Genomic DNA, 15,195 nt, shown 5'->3' on the forward strand with positions numbered 1-15,195 from the left:
CGCCTGCCTCATTACTGCTGTTTGATTTCTCTAGTAACCTCACTCCCTTCACAGATTGCCTGTAGAACTTGTTGACTGCCCTTTTCACCATTTTGTTTTCTTATTAATATTTTTTAGAATTTCTATATCCACTCTCTAAAATTAGGTTGTAACTCATTGAGATAATTGACCTGCCCTGGCTTGTATTATTTTTGATTCCTCACCCCTAAGCATTGTGGTTTTTAGATTTGTAAAGAAATTGAAGTGCTCTTTTCAGAATACCCCTGAGAAGCCAAACTAAGTGTCAAATTATGTGCTAAATCAGATGGTACCTCACCTTAGATTCTAGTTGAATAGGTAGAGGAAGTTCAAAGTTTTAAGGAAAAAAATAGGCGAGTAACATTTAAAATTGAGAAAATTCTTTTAATTTTCTCCCCCTGTGTATTGGATAAAAGATAAATTTCAACAGATTATAGTATCTGAGTAATGCAGTTCAGCTAATGGTGCACGTTCTGTGGAGTCTGGCTTGTGGTGGTACTGTGCCATGCACATATCATAGTAGCTGCTACATGAGGGGTGGTTGTGCGGTGTGGTTGCAGAGTGCAATGGAGTTAAGTCTTCATTTTCTTTTAATTCTCCAACTTGACTAATTGATTGGGGTGGGGGAGGGGGATGTATAATCCAGTTTTGTGATTTCTTTTCATATGTGATAGTATAATTCTCTGTATAAAATTTTAAGGAATTCATCTGTTTTATTAATTGAAGGATACCATCCTTAAATTATAGTGTTTAATAGATAAACTTATATTACTACTAAGGGAACAGTGACTTACACAATAATTATTAACCATATGGAAATTAAGTTGAATTTTATGAAATCCTGAAACTTTGAAATTGGTTTTAGGTGTATAAAAAGGATAGTTGTACATTTTGAAATCTCTTTAAACATTGAGACACTGATCTCATGAAAAGACAAACCCTTTGGAAGGTCAGTCATACTCTGAGGTGAGTTTAGTGCAAGAAGTAAAAAGAGGGAGTTACCTCCCTTTACCCTTAACCTCTTTTCTGATAAAGTGCCTTCCTAATTCTTTTCATTTTATGAAATTAACTGGGGAAGAGTATTAAGTGAAACTATCCCCCCTCCCTTTTTTGGTTGAAAAACAATGAGGAATAGAGTATATATGAAGTCTAAAATTGATGAGAAAACATTGGAGACGAGGTGTTTGGTTGGTGCGGGGGATGCAGCAGGGGAATGCAACTCACCAGTAGTTACCAGGCCACTTGGGGGAAGAAGATAACCTGTGTTTTGTCTCATTACTAGCATCGTATTACTTTTCTACTGTTTATTATGGTAAGATCCACAGCTTTTCAGCTCCAATTACGTTAAATAGGCTCTTATGAACTGATCTAGAAATCTAGTTACTCTTACAACGCAGTTTCTGTAGGTGTAGTAAACCTCTGAAATACAGCTAGCAGGCAAATAAGAGGCTGTCAATGGTCGGTTATCTAAAAGAAGTTAGGATCTTTATTCAGGAATGTGAAGGTGTAAAGGAATTAGGGTTAAAATCAGGAGATAGATTAACTCTGCAGAAAAAGAAAATGAAGGCTGTCAAAGGCAAAGTTTGTATCCAAGGTTCTGATGGTGTAATCATCTTCAGTCACTTAAAATCATCTGATTCTCCGTTTGTTTTTGTTTAGTTGCTAAGTCGTGTCCAACTCTTCTGTGCCCCCATAGACTTACAAGATGACCCCCTGGGTCAGCAAGATCCAAGAAGGGAATGGCAACCCACTCCAGTGAGAATTCCGTGGATAGCAATTTACAGTCCATAGGATCGCAAAGAGTCAGACACGACTGAGTGTCTAATGCTTTCCCTTACTTTCTCCAGGGGATCTTCCTCACCCACAGATTGAACTGTATCTCCTGCATTGTCAGGTGGATTCTTTACCACTGAGCCACCAGGAATGCCCAATTCTTCTTTAGCTTACTGTTTTAAGTTACTATCACCGGACATATTACATATTAATACATGTTTTCTTATATAATGAGGTTTAAGTTAATAATGAAAATGGGTCTTTTATTTATGCGATAATGTATTTATGATTTAGCTCTTCACCATTGGAGGATAATTAAAGGTTGGCTATGTAAGAGAGGAATGAGTGAGAAAATATGAAATTCCTGATGGAATGTGGAGCATGGCAGACGCTCATTGTTACTTAGTTCTCTTTCTGGTTCTTGTCATCATACTGTCACTGTACTGTCCCTCTGGTGGTAAAGTCTTGTTTTCACTTTGTTTCTTATCATATATATTTGGTGATAACAAATTCATAAGGTATACTCAATTTTACAACATCAAGCCATTTTTTATGATTAAAACTTTAAAATCATTATTTTAGGAAATGGAATGCAGTATGGAAGGTTTTTTTTCTTAGGAGTTTTTTAAATGTGGATTAGAGATTTCATGTCCAACTGGAAAACTTTTCTTCACCCAGGAAAGCTGTTTACTTGGTAAACATGGCTACAAAGGATGAGCAGATTTTCTATGTGCAATGGTACAGCTGCAGAATGAAAACTATCAGTTCAGTTCAGTTCGGTTGCTCAGTCCTATATGACTCTTTGCGACTCCATGGACCGTAGCATGCCAGGCTTCCCTGTCCATCACCAGCTCCTGGACCTTGCTCAAACTCACATCCATCAAGTTGGTGATGCCATCCAACCATCTCATCCCCTGTCTTCCCCTTCTCCTCCTACCTTCAATCTTTCCCAGTGTCAGGGTCTTTTCCAATGAGTCAGTTCTTTGTATCAGATAGCCAAATTATTGGAGTTTCAGCCTCAGCATCAGTCCTTCCAATGAATATTCAGGACTGATTTCCTTTAGGATAGACTGGTTGGATCTCCTTGAAGTCCAAGGGACTCTTGAGAGTCTTCTTCAACACCATAGTTTAAAAGCGTCAATTCTTTGGCACTCAGCTTTCTTTATGGTCCAACTCTCACATCCATACGTGACTACTCAAAAAGCCATAGCTTTGATTAGACAAACCTTAGTTGGCAAAGCAATGTCTCTGCTTTTTAGTATGCTGTCTAGGTTGGTCATAGCTTTTCTTCCAAGGAGCAAATGTCTTGATTTCATGGCTGCAGTCACCATCTGCAGTGATTTTGGAACCCAAGAAAATAAAGTCTGTCACTGTTTTCACTGTTTCCCCATCTATTGACCATGAAGTAATTGGACCAGATGCCATGATCTTAGTTTTTTAAATGTTGAGTTTTCAGCCAACTTTTTCACTCTTCTCTTTCATCAAGAGACTCTTTAATTCTTCTTTGGTTTCTGCCATTAGGGTCCTGTCATCTGCGTATTGAGGTTATTGATATTTCTCTCGACAATCTTGATTCCAGCTTGTGCTTCATCCAGCCAGGTATTTCGCATGATGTACTCTGCATGTAAGTTAAATAAGCAGGGTGACAGTATACAGCCTTGATGTACTCCTTTCCCGATTTGGAACCAGTCTGTTGTTCCATGTCCAGTTCTAACTGTTGCTTCCTGATCTGCATACAGATTTCTCAAGAGACAGGTCAGATGGTCTGGTATTCCCATCTCTTTCAGAATTTTCCACAGTTTGTTGTGATCCACACAGTCAAAGGCTTTAAGCAGAAGTAGATGTTTTTCTGGAATTCTGTTGCTATTTCTATGATCCAACAGATGTTGGCAATTTGATCTCTGGTTCCTTTGCCTTTTCTAAATCCATGTTGAACATCTGGAAGTTCATGGTTCACGTACTGTTGAAGCCTGGCTTGGAGAATTTTGACCATTACTTTGCTAGCATGTGAGATGAGTGCAATTGTGCAGTAGTTTGAACATTCTTTGGCATTGCCTTTCTTTAGGGTTGGAATGAAAACTGACCTTCTCCAGTCCTGTGGCTGAAAACTATATGTAATACAAATATTATTACTGTTTCGATTTATAACTGTTTTTATACTTTTTCATTTAGCATGCTAAAAAGTTCAGTTTTGTTTCTTTAATCTTGTTTTGTATATCATTTTAAGTACATTCCCAGTACCTAACTACAGGTTCCTATTGGGCAGACATTTGGTCTTTGATATTAAAGCCTGTAGAGTAGAATGCTGGATATGCACTGGGTGCTTTATTATTTGCTGTGAGAAAGATCATAGTCTTCACTTATCATTTTAGTTTGGTACAACAAGCCAACAAGTCCTAATAATGTTGATGTTTAATTGGTGATGTCTAAAAAATTTTTTTTGGCATTTCATAAATAAAATTAGGTTCTAGGAAAAGTTTAATGTCTAAAACCACTTATTCATTTTGTTCAACTTCAGGAATCACTTGAGGTGCAGCCTGCTTGGATACATGTTAAAATTAGCTATTAAACAAAGTGACTGAAAGTGGTAAAGCCTCCTTATCTGTAGTTTGAACTTCAGCCAGCCTTACCTGTCCCAGACACTCTTGACCTTGGAATTCCTTAAAGAAGTTTCTAGTATATGTGCCATGGAGAGGAACCAAAGATGTAATGAGGTTAGATAAATTCCTGGGTCAGAAGAAAGGCAGTAGCTATAGAGATCAAATCCCATGGATCCCAAAGTCCAGAAGTGGAAGGAAATAAAAAAGAAAAAGGAAATTAGAGTGAAGTAGGAAGAAAACAGTGACAATTTAAGAATTGTGCTCAAGGTGGAGAAAAGAGGACTTTTTGTTGATGTGAGGATTACTCATGACTGTGATAAGAGGAAAGCCGACAGACTTGTTAGATCTTTATAACCATCTGGAGGTACTCAGTGCACAGGTGAGTAGTTCTACATGATCTCTGAGAACAGCTCTGTCTTTTAAATAGGGGGATGTTGAAGACTTAGTGACTTGAACTCAAGCCTTCCGGGAACAATGACCTGGAAGAGTATGTGAAGTTCTACTCCCTTCTGTCATTAGTCAGGTGTTTATTGAGCTTCTTGGTGTAGATGCCACTGAGCTGTGCAATTATCTGTGCATAGTATCTAAATCAATTAGGTATAGATGAATAAATGAATGATGCCATCTATGCACTTATTTATTTACAAATTTATTGAGCACTTATTGTGTACTGGACATAATATTCTAGATATTAAGAATACAGTGGTGAACTGTAAAGAATCGTCTCTGCTCTCATGGAGCATAAATATTAGTGAGAGAGACATAACAACAAACATACAAATATGTAAGTATAAACTGGGTTAATTACGTGAAGATAGATAGCATGTGCTTTATTTACATAAAGTAAGAATGAAATTAGATAAAATATGTAAAATACTTAGCAAAGGGCCTGGTTCATACCAAGTGATCAGTAAACCGTACCTGCTATTACTGTTACTATTATTAAATCGTGCCATTACTGTTACTACTGCTTCTCTTCTTCCTCCTCATCAAGGCAGAAGAACAACAGCCAGATTGTCTGTAACAAGTGAGCCAAATGAACTTGATGGACAGGCTAAAGCCTGCACAAACTTGCTTGCCTCTAGTGACTTTAGACTATTTCATTGCAAGTTGTCTTCAGCGCGATGGTAGGAGTCTTTCAGTTTGTCCCAGTGATATGAAAAAGTAGAACCTTTGATAACAGAGCTGTATGTAATTTTGGAAAACCAGCTTTGCAGTTCAAAAAAAGACAGCATTGTAAGGGTAAATTCACTATGAAAAGTCATAATACTATAGAATATAGCATTTTTGGAGAATATCGAGCATTTATAATAAAATAAAGACTTTACAATAAAGACTTGAAAACGTTAACATACCATCTTAAAAACAGGACTTTTTAAATTTCACAAATAATTTGCCAGGTAAATTGAGTGCAAGCAAGAGAAACCATTTGGGATAAACACATGTAGGTGTCTATGGTTCACTCTGTTATTAACATGGAAGTACAGTAAAACCCTGTTATAGCACAAAAACTGGAGTGTAAAAGCTTCCATCATATTATTGAAGGATAGTGAAATAACGCCTCGTAGCTACTTGAAAGTTCCAAGTGTTTAGAAGCCAATCACCAATTTTGTTCTATCACAGTTCAAGTTATTGTGAGATATATTTGAATGCTAATGACATGTTGAAGAATTTTGATAGTGACAGTGAAGATTTTTTTGGACAGGGAAAAGTATTTGGGAAAATCATACTTTGATTTTTCAATTTACTTGACAATTTTGTAGAAAAGTACAGTACATTATGGCTAAACTTTTTTGACTGTGACCCACAAGAAGAGATACATTTTACTTTGTGACCGTTACTTAGCATACAAATAGAATAAACCAAAGTTTTATGAAACAATTTGCATTCTGGCATTTTCTGTAATATTCTATTTCAGTTTTTAAGAAAATGCTGTGTGTAATTCTTTAATTTTATGATCTACTGGGGAGGGGTCACAACTTTCAGCTTGAAAAACATTGCATCAAATGGCTGTATGTTAAGTGGAACTTCAGAAAGGAATTTCAGGTTATTCCAGAAGAACAAGATCAGCAGTTTTTCTAGTAGTATATCCTGCACTGTTAATAATAGATGATGAATAGGTACCAAACCCACATCATTTGGCTACCTTGGGTGGTGTTTTAAAAAAGACAGATGTATATTTGTTTTCATATGCATAACTCTGACTGGAAGGATGCATATGAAATTAATAGTAACATGAGTTGCTTGAGGGACAGAGAACTGAGTATCTGAGAGCAGCGGTGGGGATAAGATACTTCAAGTATATATTTCCTTTCATTTTTCATTCTTTTAAAATTTGAGTCATGTGAATATTTTAAAAGTTAAATTTAAAATGATATTAATAAATTCTGCTTCTATAATAGCAGAGAAAAAGGGAGAGAGAGAGACTCTGATGTAGATCAGGGTTCGGTAGAAAAACTGCTGTGACAGATTAGCAGTGCCTGGCGTGGGAGTGGCAAGGTTATAGCCTGTATGCTCTGTTTGCTTCCCTTGAGCTGGACCAGAACGGTGTTGACAGTACTATGCAAGAACATTTAATGACTCGTTGAAAACTATCAATTTCTGTCCCATCCTATGCACGTTATAGGGCAATGTATACTTTGTTTTAGAAATTTTTTTTCCAATAGAAGATGGTTAATTTAAACATTTTTGTTTTTAAATTTTAACTTATTTAGAAATGATTTCAAACTTTCAGAAAAGTTGTACAAGTATGAAAATTACAAATATTACTTGAACCCAGAGTCACATTTTGTTAACATTTTACCCCATTTACTTTATTGTTTTATCTATCTGATTTATTTTTGTCCAAACCATTTGAGAGAAACAAAAATACCATACCCTTTTATTCCTATCTACTTCAGAGTGTATTTTCTAAGGTTAGAGATATTCCTATACTTAATTATAGTATGGTTATCAGATCTAGTATATTTAATATTGATACTATACTTTTACCTAAACTACCGTACCGCCTGTTTTCTGTTTTTGTCAGTTGACCAAGGAATGTCCGCTATAGAATTTTCCCCTTCTGTAACACAGGATCCAGACTAGGGTTAGGTATTGCATTTAGTTGTGTCTCTTTAACCTCCTGTGATCAGAAATGTTTCCAAAGCCTTTCTTTCTTTCTTTTTTTTTTTTTTACAACTTTGAGATTTCTGAAGAATACAGCTCCCCACCCCATACCCTTTTAAAGAAAATAGAACGTTGATTACTCTGGTGTTCCTTCGTGATTAGATTCAGATTATGCATTCTCAGCCAGAACTGATATGTCTTACCGAGGATCACATCTGGAGGCATGGGAAGGCCATCTGTCCCTCTTTAGTGATATTAGAGTACCTGGTTAAGGTGTTGTCTAGTTTCTACTGTTTTATAAATACAGTAGAATTCCCCTGCAGCCAATAAGCAATCCATGAGAAGACATTTTAAAGCCATGCACGATTTCCTGCTCCTTACCAAAGTACCTACCTAGATTTAGCACCCACTGTTTATAAATGGATTCATTCTTTACTGTGTAGGCTGCAAAGTGCTAAGTTTCCCAGTTCTACCACTGTCTCCACATTTACCAGGTGGTATTCAGCATTCTGCTATGAATGAGTCTTCCTTTCTTCCCTTTTATTTGTTGTTATGAACTCCTAAATTCTCTTTTTCCCCCAATGATACATAATTCATTTTGTGAAGTAGAGGATTTGATTTTGGAGTCAGTGGATAACTTTAGGAGGTCAGTAATCACCTTGAGACTGTTAGCCAAATTCTGTGTTGTTTCTGCAAAGAGTGTCCATAACTTTCATCAGAACCTCAGTGTTAAATTCCTCTAGGTTGAAGGATTGAAATGTTAAGCTATCTGTGACTCTTATCTATTTGCATAGTCTTTCCTGCTTTCTACCCCAAATGATAAGTAACTGAAACGTTCGAATCACAGTATATGTCCCTCTCCACTGTTTAAAAATGAATCTTAGTTTGAATGTAGTTGATTTACAATGTTGTGTTAGTTTCTGCTATACAGCAAAGTGGATACATTCACTTTTTTTGTCTATTGTTTTTAAACTGCAACTGATTTCAATTCCTTCAATTTTTTGCCAAAATATTTAATAAGTGTTAATATCATCAATGCCTCTGTAGCAGCAGTGTATGGTGTATAGAGCCAGTTTTGTGAAGTAATGAATTACCTTGATTTAATTTGAAATTTTAAATCCGATGTTTTTTACACTATAGTTTTATTAGCTCTATGGGAGTGAGCTACATGATGTTGTGCACTGAAAATTACCCAAATGTTCTGGCCTTCTCTTTCCTGGATGAGCTTCAGAAGGAGTTCATTACTACTTATAACATGATGAAGACAAATACTGCTGTCAGACCGTACTGTTTCATTGAATTTGGTAAGGGCCTGATTTTTTTTTCTCCCTTTTCATGTCTCTATTCAGTCATAAATGACTTTTCATCTAATACTAAGGGACAGAGAGAAAACTCAAAAAATTCTACTAACTTTCTTTTGACAGAATAGTTCGACAGTCTATAAATTATGGCAACTTCTTCACTTGGATGCCTATTAGAAAATGTTCTGTTTGAACTCTCTAGAGGATCGTGATTATTGGCTCAAAGAATTAATCCCAGAGGATAATTTCTCAGTGAGAAATTTATAAGCTAGAGATTCAGAGCTTTGTGTTTATGTGATAGTATTTTTAGGCTGCTTAATATAGAGCAGAAGTTGACAAACGTTTATTGGAAAGGACCAGATAGTACAATTTTAGGCTTTAAGGATTATTTTCTCAGTCTCAGTCCTTGCTATTATGGCTTGAAAACAGCCATAGGCAATGCATAAATGAATGAGTATAGTTATATTCCAGTAACATTTTGTTCACAAATAGAATCAACAGGCTAGATTTGGCCTGTTTGCTTGATTCCTGATGCAGAAGGGGGAAAAAGGGTAAATTCAAGGTGCAAATAGTGGAAATAAAATTGGGAGAAATTTAGGAAATGTCTTTTATTGATTTCATTAAATTTGTTCTTTAAAGCATATGTTCTAATGGTATAAGCAATAAATAAGAAAACAGGTTTATATGAACATGCAATTTACAGTGTATGTTTTAATGTAATTACAACTGGTAATACTTACAGATAATATTTTATGAGATCTGAATCCCTGTACAAATTAAAGCTTTGGTTTAAATTTAAAGGGAGCTGTTTTCATTTTTTTTAAGAGGTTCAGAGTAATTCCTTGAAGTGGATATAATTGTAGAAGTATTCTCACAACCATGTGATATTAAATCCTTAGTTTAGTTATAATTACTAGTTTCTAGAGTATAATTTCTAGTGAGAAAAACTGATGATGCCATGATATATTAAACACAAATAATATTAGGGCATTCCATGACAGGTTGAACATTTAGGATAACAAACTGTTTATCACCAAATTTACTGTCTGTAAACATCACACTTTCAAATGATTTAATTAACAAATGACTGCAAGGAAATTTATTTTTTATTTTACATAGATAACTTCATTCAGAGGACCAAGCAGCGATATAATAATCCCAGGTCTCTTTCAACAAAGATAAATCTGTCTGACATGCAGATGGAAATCAAGCTGAGGCCCCCTTATCAAATTTCCATGGGTGAGCTGGGGTCAGCCAATGGAGTCACATCTGCATTTTCTGTTGACTATAAAGGTGCTGGTAAGATTTCTTCTGGTGAGTTCTGGATCTCAATTACTTCATTAAAAAAGTATTTTCTAAGAACTGAGGGGCTCTTAAAAAATGAATTAATTTATTCTAAAATTTTAAAGCAAGTACATGAATGTAGAAGCTCAAAGTAATTAATCATTTCTCCCAATGATTTATATAGTTATCTCTCAGATATATGACTGATCAGAAAAATACTTTTAAACAGCAATCTCAAAGGAACTCTTTGCTAGAGAAACATTTAAGGTTTCCTTGTACACATTTTTCTTGAAAAGAATAATAGTTTATTTGCAATGTATACCTATAGGCATGTAAAGTGCTTTGCATTCTGTAAAAATGACTACATTTGAGGTCAAGGTTTTTGGCTGTCACGGAAAATATGATCATCTGCTCAGATGTCCCTCTCAAACAAGGAGTGTCATTCTCAACAGCTGTGACATGTTGAAAATTTCTGCTTAAAAGTAAAACCCTTGTTCTTTTATAAGGTAGTATATGCCACTGTTGAATTGCTTATTTTAAAAATTCTTTCTTGTATTTTTGAGCTAAAATCTGTTCCCTGTAATGCCTACATTTGTCTAAGTTCTGTGACCTCTCCCTCCCTGGCTTCAGCTGTACCACAGCTTTGAAATCAGCAGCTTTGTGTCCTTTTTATCCTATTAGCCTGATTGACTTCATGTAAAATATCCCCAATTTCCTTACCCTTTTTGTCTATTGTATTTTGAAACCCTCCTCATCCTGGAAGCTTCCTCTTTCTATGCTTATGTTTGTTAGTATTCTTCAGATGTGACATTCAAGGTTGAACACAACCTTTCATGTTTGGTTTGATTAATATAAATTATGGGAGACAGAGGAAGCAGATTTCACTAAAATAATCCAGCTAGCCAGAAAACAAGTAAACAAACAAATAATAGTAACAAACCTTGGGGGAGAAGAGGTGGATCAGTACCCAGAGTTGTTAAAATATAGTTTCTAAAATGCCTAGTTTCCAATAAAAACAATTACAAGACATTCAAAAGAAAAGGAAATTATAATTCATCCACTGGGGATGGGGTATGGTAGGGAAGGCAGGCAATAGAAACTGCCTGTGAGAATGATCTGATGTCCGATTTAACAGACAAATACTTCAAAGTAGCCATTATAATTTTCTTCAAAGAACTGAAGGAAGCCATGATTAAAGAATATGATGGTGATGTCACATCAAATAGACAGTATTAATAAAAGAAAGAAAATTTAAAGTAAAGGAACCAAATGGAAATTCTGGAATTGACAAATACAGCTAAAATTTAAAAACTTGCTAGTTGGGCTCAATAGTAGATTTGAACAGGCAGAAAAAAGATCAACAGAGATTATGTAGTCCAAAGAACAGAGAGAAAAATGAAGAAAAATGAATAGAACTTCAGAAAAATATGGGGCCCTATTAAGCACACTAACATATGCATGATGGGAGAGCCAGAAGGAAAGGAGAGAGGGGAGCAGAAGAAGCATTGAAGAAATAAAAGCTAAAAAGTTTCCACTTATTCAGATATGTTAATCTGCTCCTCCAGGAAGCTCAAGGGATTCCAAATAGGATACATGCAAGAGATTCACAAATAGATGAATCATTAAAAATGCTGAAAGACAAGGAAAAATCTTTAAAACAGAAAGAGAAAAACAACTTGTCATTTGCAAGGTTAACCACAACAAAATTAACAACTGCCTTCTCAACAGAAACAGTGGGGACAAAAAGTGATAGGATAATATCCTCAAAAAACTCAAAGGGAAACAAAAACTCAACCAAGAATCCTATATATAGTAAGCCTGTCTTTCAAAAATGAAGGTGAAATAAAGATATTTGCAAATAAGCAGAAAATGAGAGAATTTGTTTCTGGTGGACTCACCATAAAGAAATACTGATGCAGGTTCTTCATATTTGAAAGCAAGACCCAGACAATAGTTTGAATCCATACTGAAAGAATAAAAAGCAAAGAGCAATCATAAAGGTAGTTAGACAATAAAATGTATTTTCTTCTTTTCTAAGTCAGTTAAAAGCAATATTATAAAGCTATATATATATATATATATATATATAATCTCAATAGATGCAGAAAAAGCTTTTGACAAAGTTCAACAAACATTTGTGATGAAAGCTCTCCAGAAAGTAGGCTTAGAGGGAACCTGCCTCAACATAATAAAGCCATATATGACAAACCTCTTCTGTTGTTGGAAGAGGTTGTTTGCTATGACCAGTACGTTCTCTTGGCAAAACTCTTATTAGCTTTTGCCCTGCTTCATTCTGTACTCCAAGGACAAATTTGCCTGTTACTCCAGGTGTTTCTTGACTTCCTACTTTTGCATTCCAGTCCCCTATAATGAAAAGGACATCTTTTTTGGGTGTTAGTTCTAGAAGGTCTTGTAGGTCTTCATAGAACCATTCAACTTCAGCTTCTTCAGCATTACTGGTTAGGGCATAGACTTGGGTTACCATGATATTGAATGGTTTGCCTTGGAAACGAACAGAGATCATTCTGTTGTTTTTGAGATTGCATCCAAATACTGTATTTCCGACTCTTTTGTTGACTATGATGGCTACTCCATTTCTTCTAAGGGATTCTTGCCCACAGTAATAGATAAAATGTTTATCTGAGTTAAATTCACCCATTCCAGTCCATTTTAGTTCACTGATTCCTAAAATGTCGACATTTACTCTTGCCATCTCCTGTTTGACCACTTCCAATTTGCCTTGGTTCATGGAACTAACATTCCAGGATCCTATGCAATATTGCTCCTTACAGCATCAGTCTTTGCTTCTATCACCAGTCACATCCACAACTAGGTGTTGTTTTAGCTTTGGCTCCATCTCTTCATTCATTCATGCAAAGATGGGTACAATAAAGGACAGATGGTATGGACCTAACAGAAGCAGAAGATATTAGGAAGAGGTGGCAAGAATACACAGAAGAACTGTACAAAAAAGATCTTCACGGCCCAGATAATCATGGTGGTTTGATCACTCACCTAGAGCCAGGCATCCTGGAATGCAAAGTCAAGTGGGCCTTAGGAAGCATCACTACGAACAAAGCTAGCAGAGGTGATGGAACTCCAGTTGAACTATTTCAAATCCTAAAAGGTGATGCTGTGAAAGTGCTGCACTCAATATGCCAGCAAATTTGGGAAACTCAGCAGTGGCCACAGGACTGGAAAAGGTCAGTTTTCATTCTAATCCCAAAGAAAGGCAATACCAAAGAATGCTCAAACTACTGCCCAGTTGCACTCATCTCACACGCTAGTAAAGTAATGCTCAACATTCTCCAAGCCAGGCTTCAGCAATACGTGAACCATGAACTTCCAGATGTTCAAGCTGGTTTTAGAAAAGGTAGAGATCAAATTGCCCACATTCTCTGGATCATCGAGAAAGCAAGAGAGTTCCAGAAAAACATATTTCTGCTTCATTGACTATGCCAAAGCCTTTGACTGTGTGGATCACAACAAACTCTGGACAGTTCTCAAAGAGATGGGAATACCAGACCACCTGACCTGCCTCCTGAGAAATCTGTATGCAGGTCAAGAAGCAACAGTTAGAACTGGACATGGAACAATAGACTGGTTTCAAATAGGGAAAGGAATCTGTCAAGTCACCCTGCTTATTTAACTTATATACAGAGTACATCATAAGAAACACTGGGCTAGAGGCAGCACAAGCTGGAATCAAGATTGCCAGGAGAAATACCGATAACCTCAAATATGAAGATGACATCACCCTTATGGCAGAAAGTTAAGAGGAACTAAAGAGCCTCTTGATGAAAGTGAAAGAGGAGAGTGAAAACGCTGGCTTAAAACTCAGCATTCAGAAAACTAAGATCATGGCATCTGGTCCCATCACTTCATGGCAAATAGATGGGGAAACAGTGACAGACTATTTTTTTTGGCTCCAAAATCATTGCAGATTGTGATTGCAGCCATGAAATTAAAAAATACTTACTCCTTGGGAGAAAAGTTATGAGCAACCTAGACAGCATATTGAAAAGCAGAGACATTACTTTATCAACAAAGGTCCATCCAGTCAAGGCTATGGTTTTTCCAGTAGTCATGTATGGATGTGAGAGTTGGACTATAAAGAAAGCTGAGCACCAAAGAGTTGATGCTTTTGAACTGTGGTGTTAGAGAAGACTCCTGAGAGTCCCTTGGACTGCAGGGAGATCCAACCAGTCCATCCTAAAGGAAATCAGTCCTGAATAATCATTGGAAGGACTGGAGCTGAAGCTGAAACTCCAATACTTTGGCCACCTGATGCGAAGAACTGACTCGTTTGAAAAGATCCTGACACTGGGAAAGATATGAAGGTGGGAGGAGAAGGGGACGACAGAGGATGAGATGGTTGGATGGCATCACCGACTTAATGGACATGAGTTTGAGTAAACTTCTAGAGTTATTGATGGACAGGGAGCCCTGGAGTGCTGTGGTCCATAGAGTCGCAAAGAGTCAGACCCAAGTGAGCAACTGAACTGATGACAAACGTACAGCTAGCATCATACTCAATAGTGAAAGGCTGAAAGCATTTCCTCTCAGATCAAGAACAAGACAGCAAGCGTCTTTTAAAATTTTGGCTGTAGTCACCATCTGCATTGATTTTGGAGCCCAAGAAAATGAAAAATGACACTGTTTCCACATTTTCCCCATCTATTTGCCATGAAGTGATAGGATTGGATGACATGATCTTAGTTTTTTAAATGTTGAGTTTTAAGCCAGCTTTTTCACTCTCCTCTTTCACTTTCATCAAGAGGCTCTTTAGTTCCTCTTTGCTTTCTGCCATTAAAGTGATATCATCTGCATATCTGAGGTTATTGATATTTCTCCCAGGAATTTTGATTCCAGCTTGTGATTCATCCAGCCCGGCATTTTGCATGATGTACTCTGCATATAAGTTAAATAAGCAGGGTGACAATATACAGCCTTGACGTACTCCTTTCCCAATTTGCAAACAGTCTCTTGTCCTATATCTGTTTCTAAATGTTGCTCTTGTCCTGCATACAGCTTTCTCAGGAGGCAGGTAATGGGGTCTGGTATTCCCATTCTCATTAAGAATATTCCACAGTTTATTGTGATCCTTGCAG

At 36.5% G+C, this 15,195-nt stretch overlaps 1 protein-coding gene across 3 annotated transcripts in view; it reads left to right on the forward strand.

The window, feature by feature from the left end:
- The window catches only part of SEC22A (SEC22 homolog A, vesicle trafficking protein), an 89,322-nt gene that overhangs the window by 20,920 nt on the left and 53,207 nt on the right, over nucleotides 1-15,195 (forward strand). For all 3 annotated transcript variants that reach the window (XM_005675036.2, XM_018045723.1, XM_018045739.1), the window contains 2 exons: nucleotides 8,640-8,803; nucleotides 9,920-10,114. In XM_005675036.2, the coding sequence (XP_005675093.1) occupies nucleotides 8,640-8,803; nucleotides 9,920-10,114 (359 nt within the window). The remainder of the gene's footprint in view (nucleotides 1-8,639; nucleotides 8,804-9,919; nucleotides 10,115-15,195) is intronic.

This window comes from Capra hircus, chromosome 1, assembly GCF_001704415.2.
Source record: "Capra hircus breed San Clemente chromosome 1, ASM170441v1, whole genome shotgun sequence".
Taxonomy (NCBI): domain Eukaryota; kingdom Metazoa; phylum Chordata; class Mammalia; order Artiodactyla; family Bovidae; genus Capra; species Capra hircus.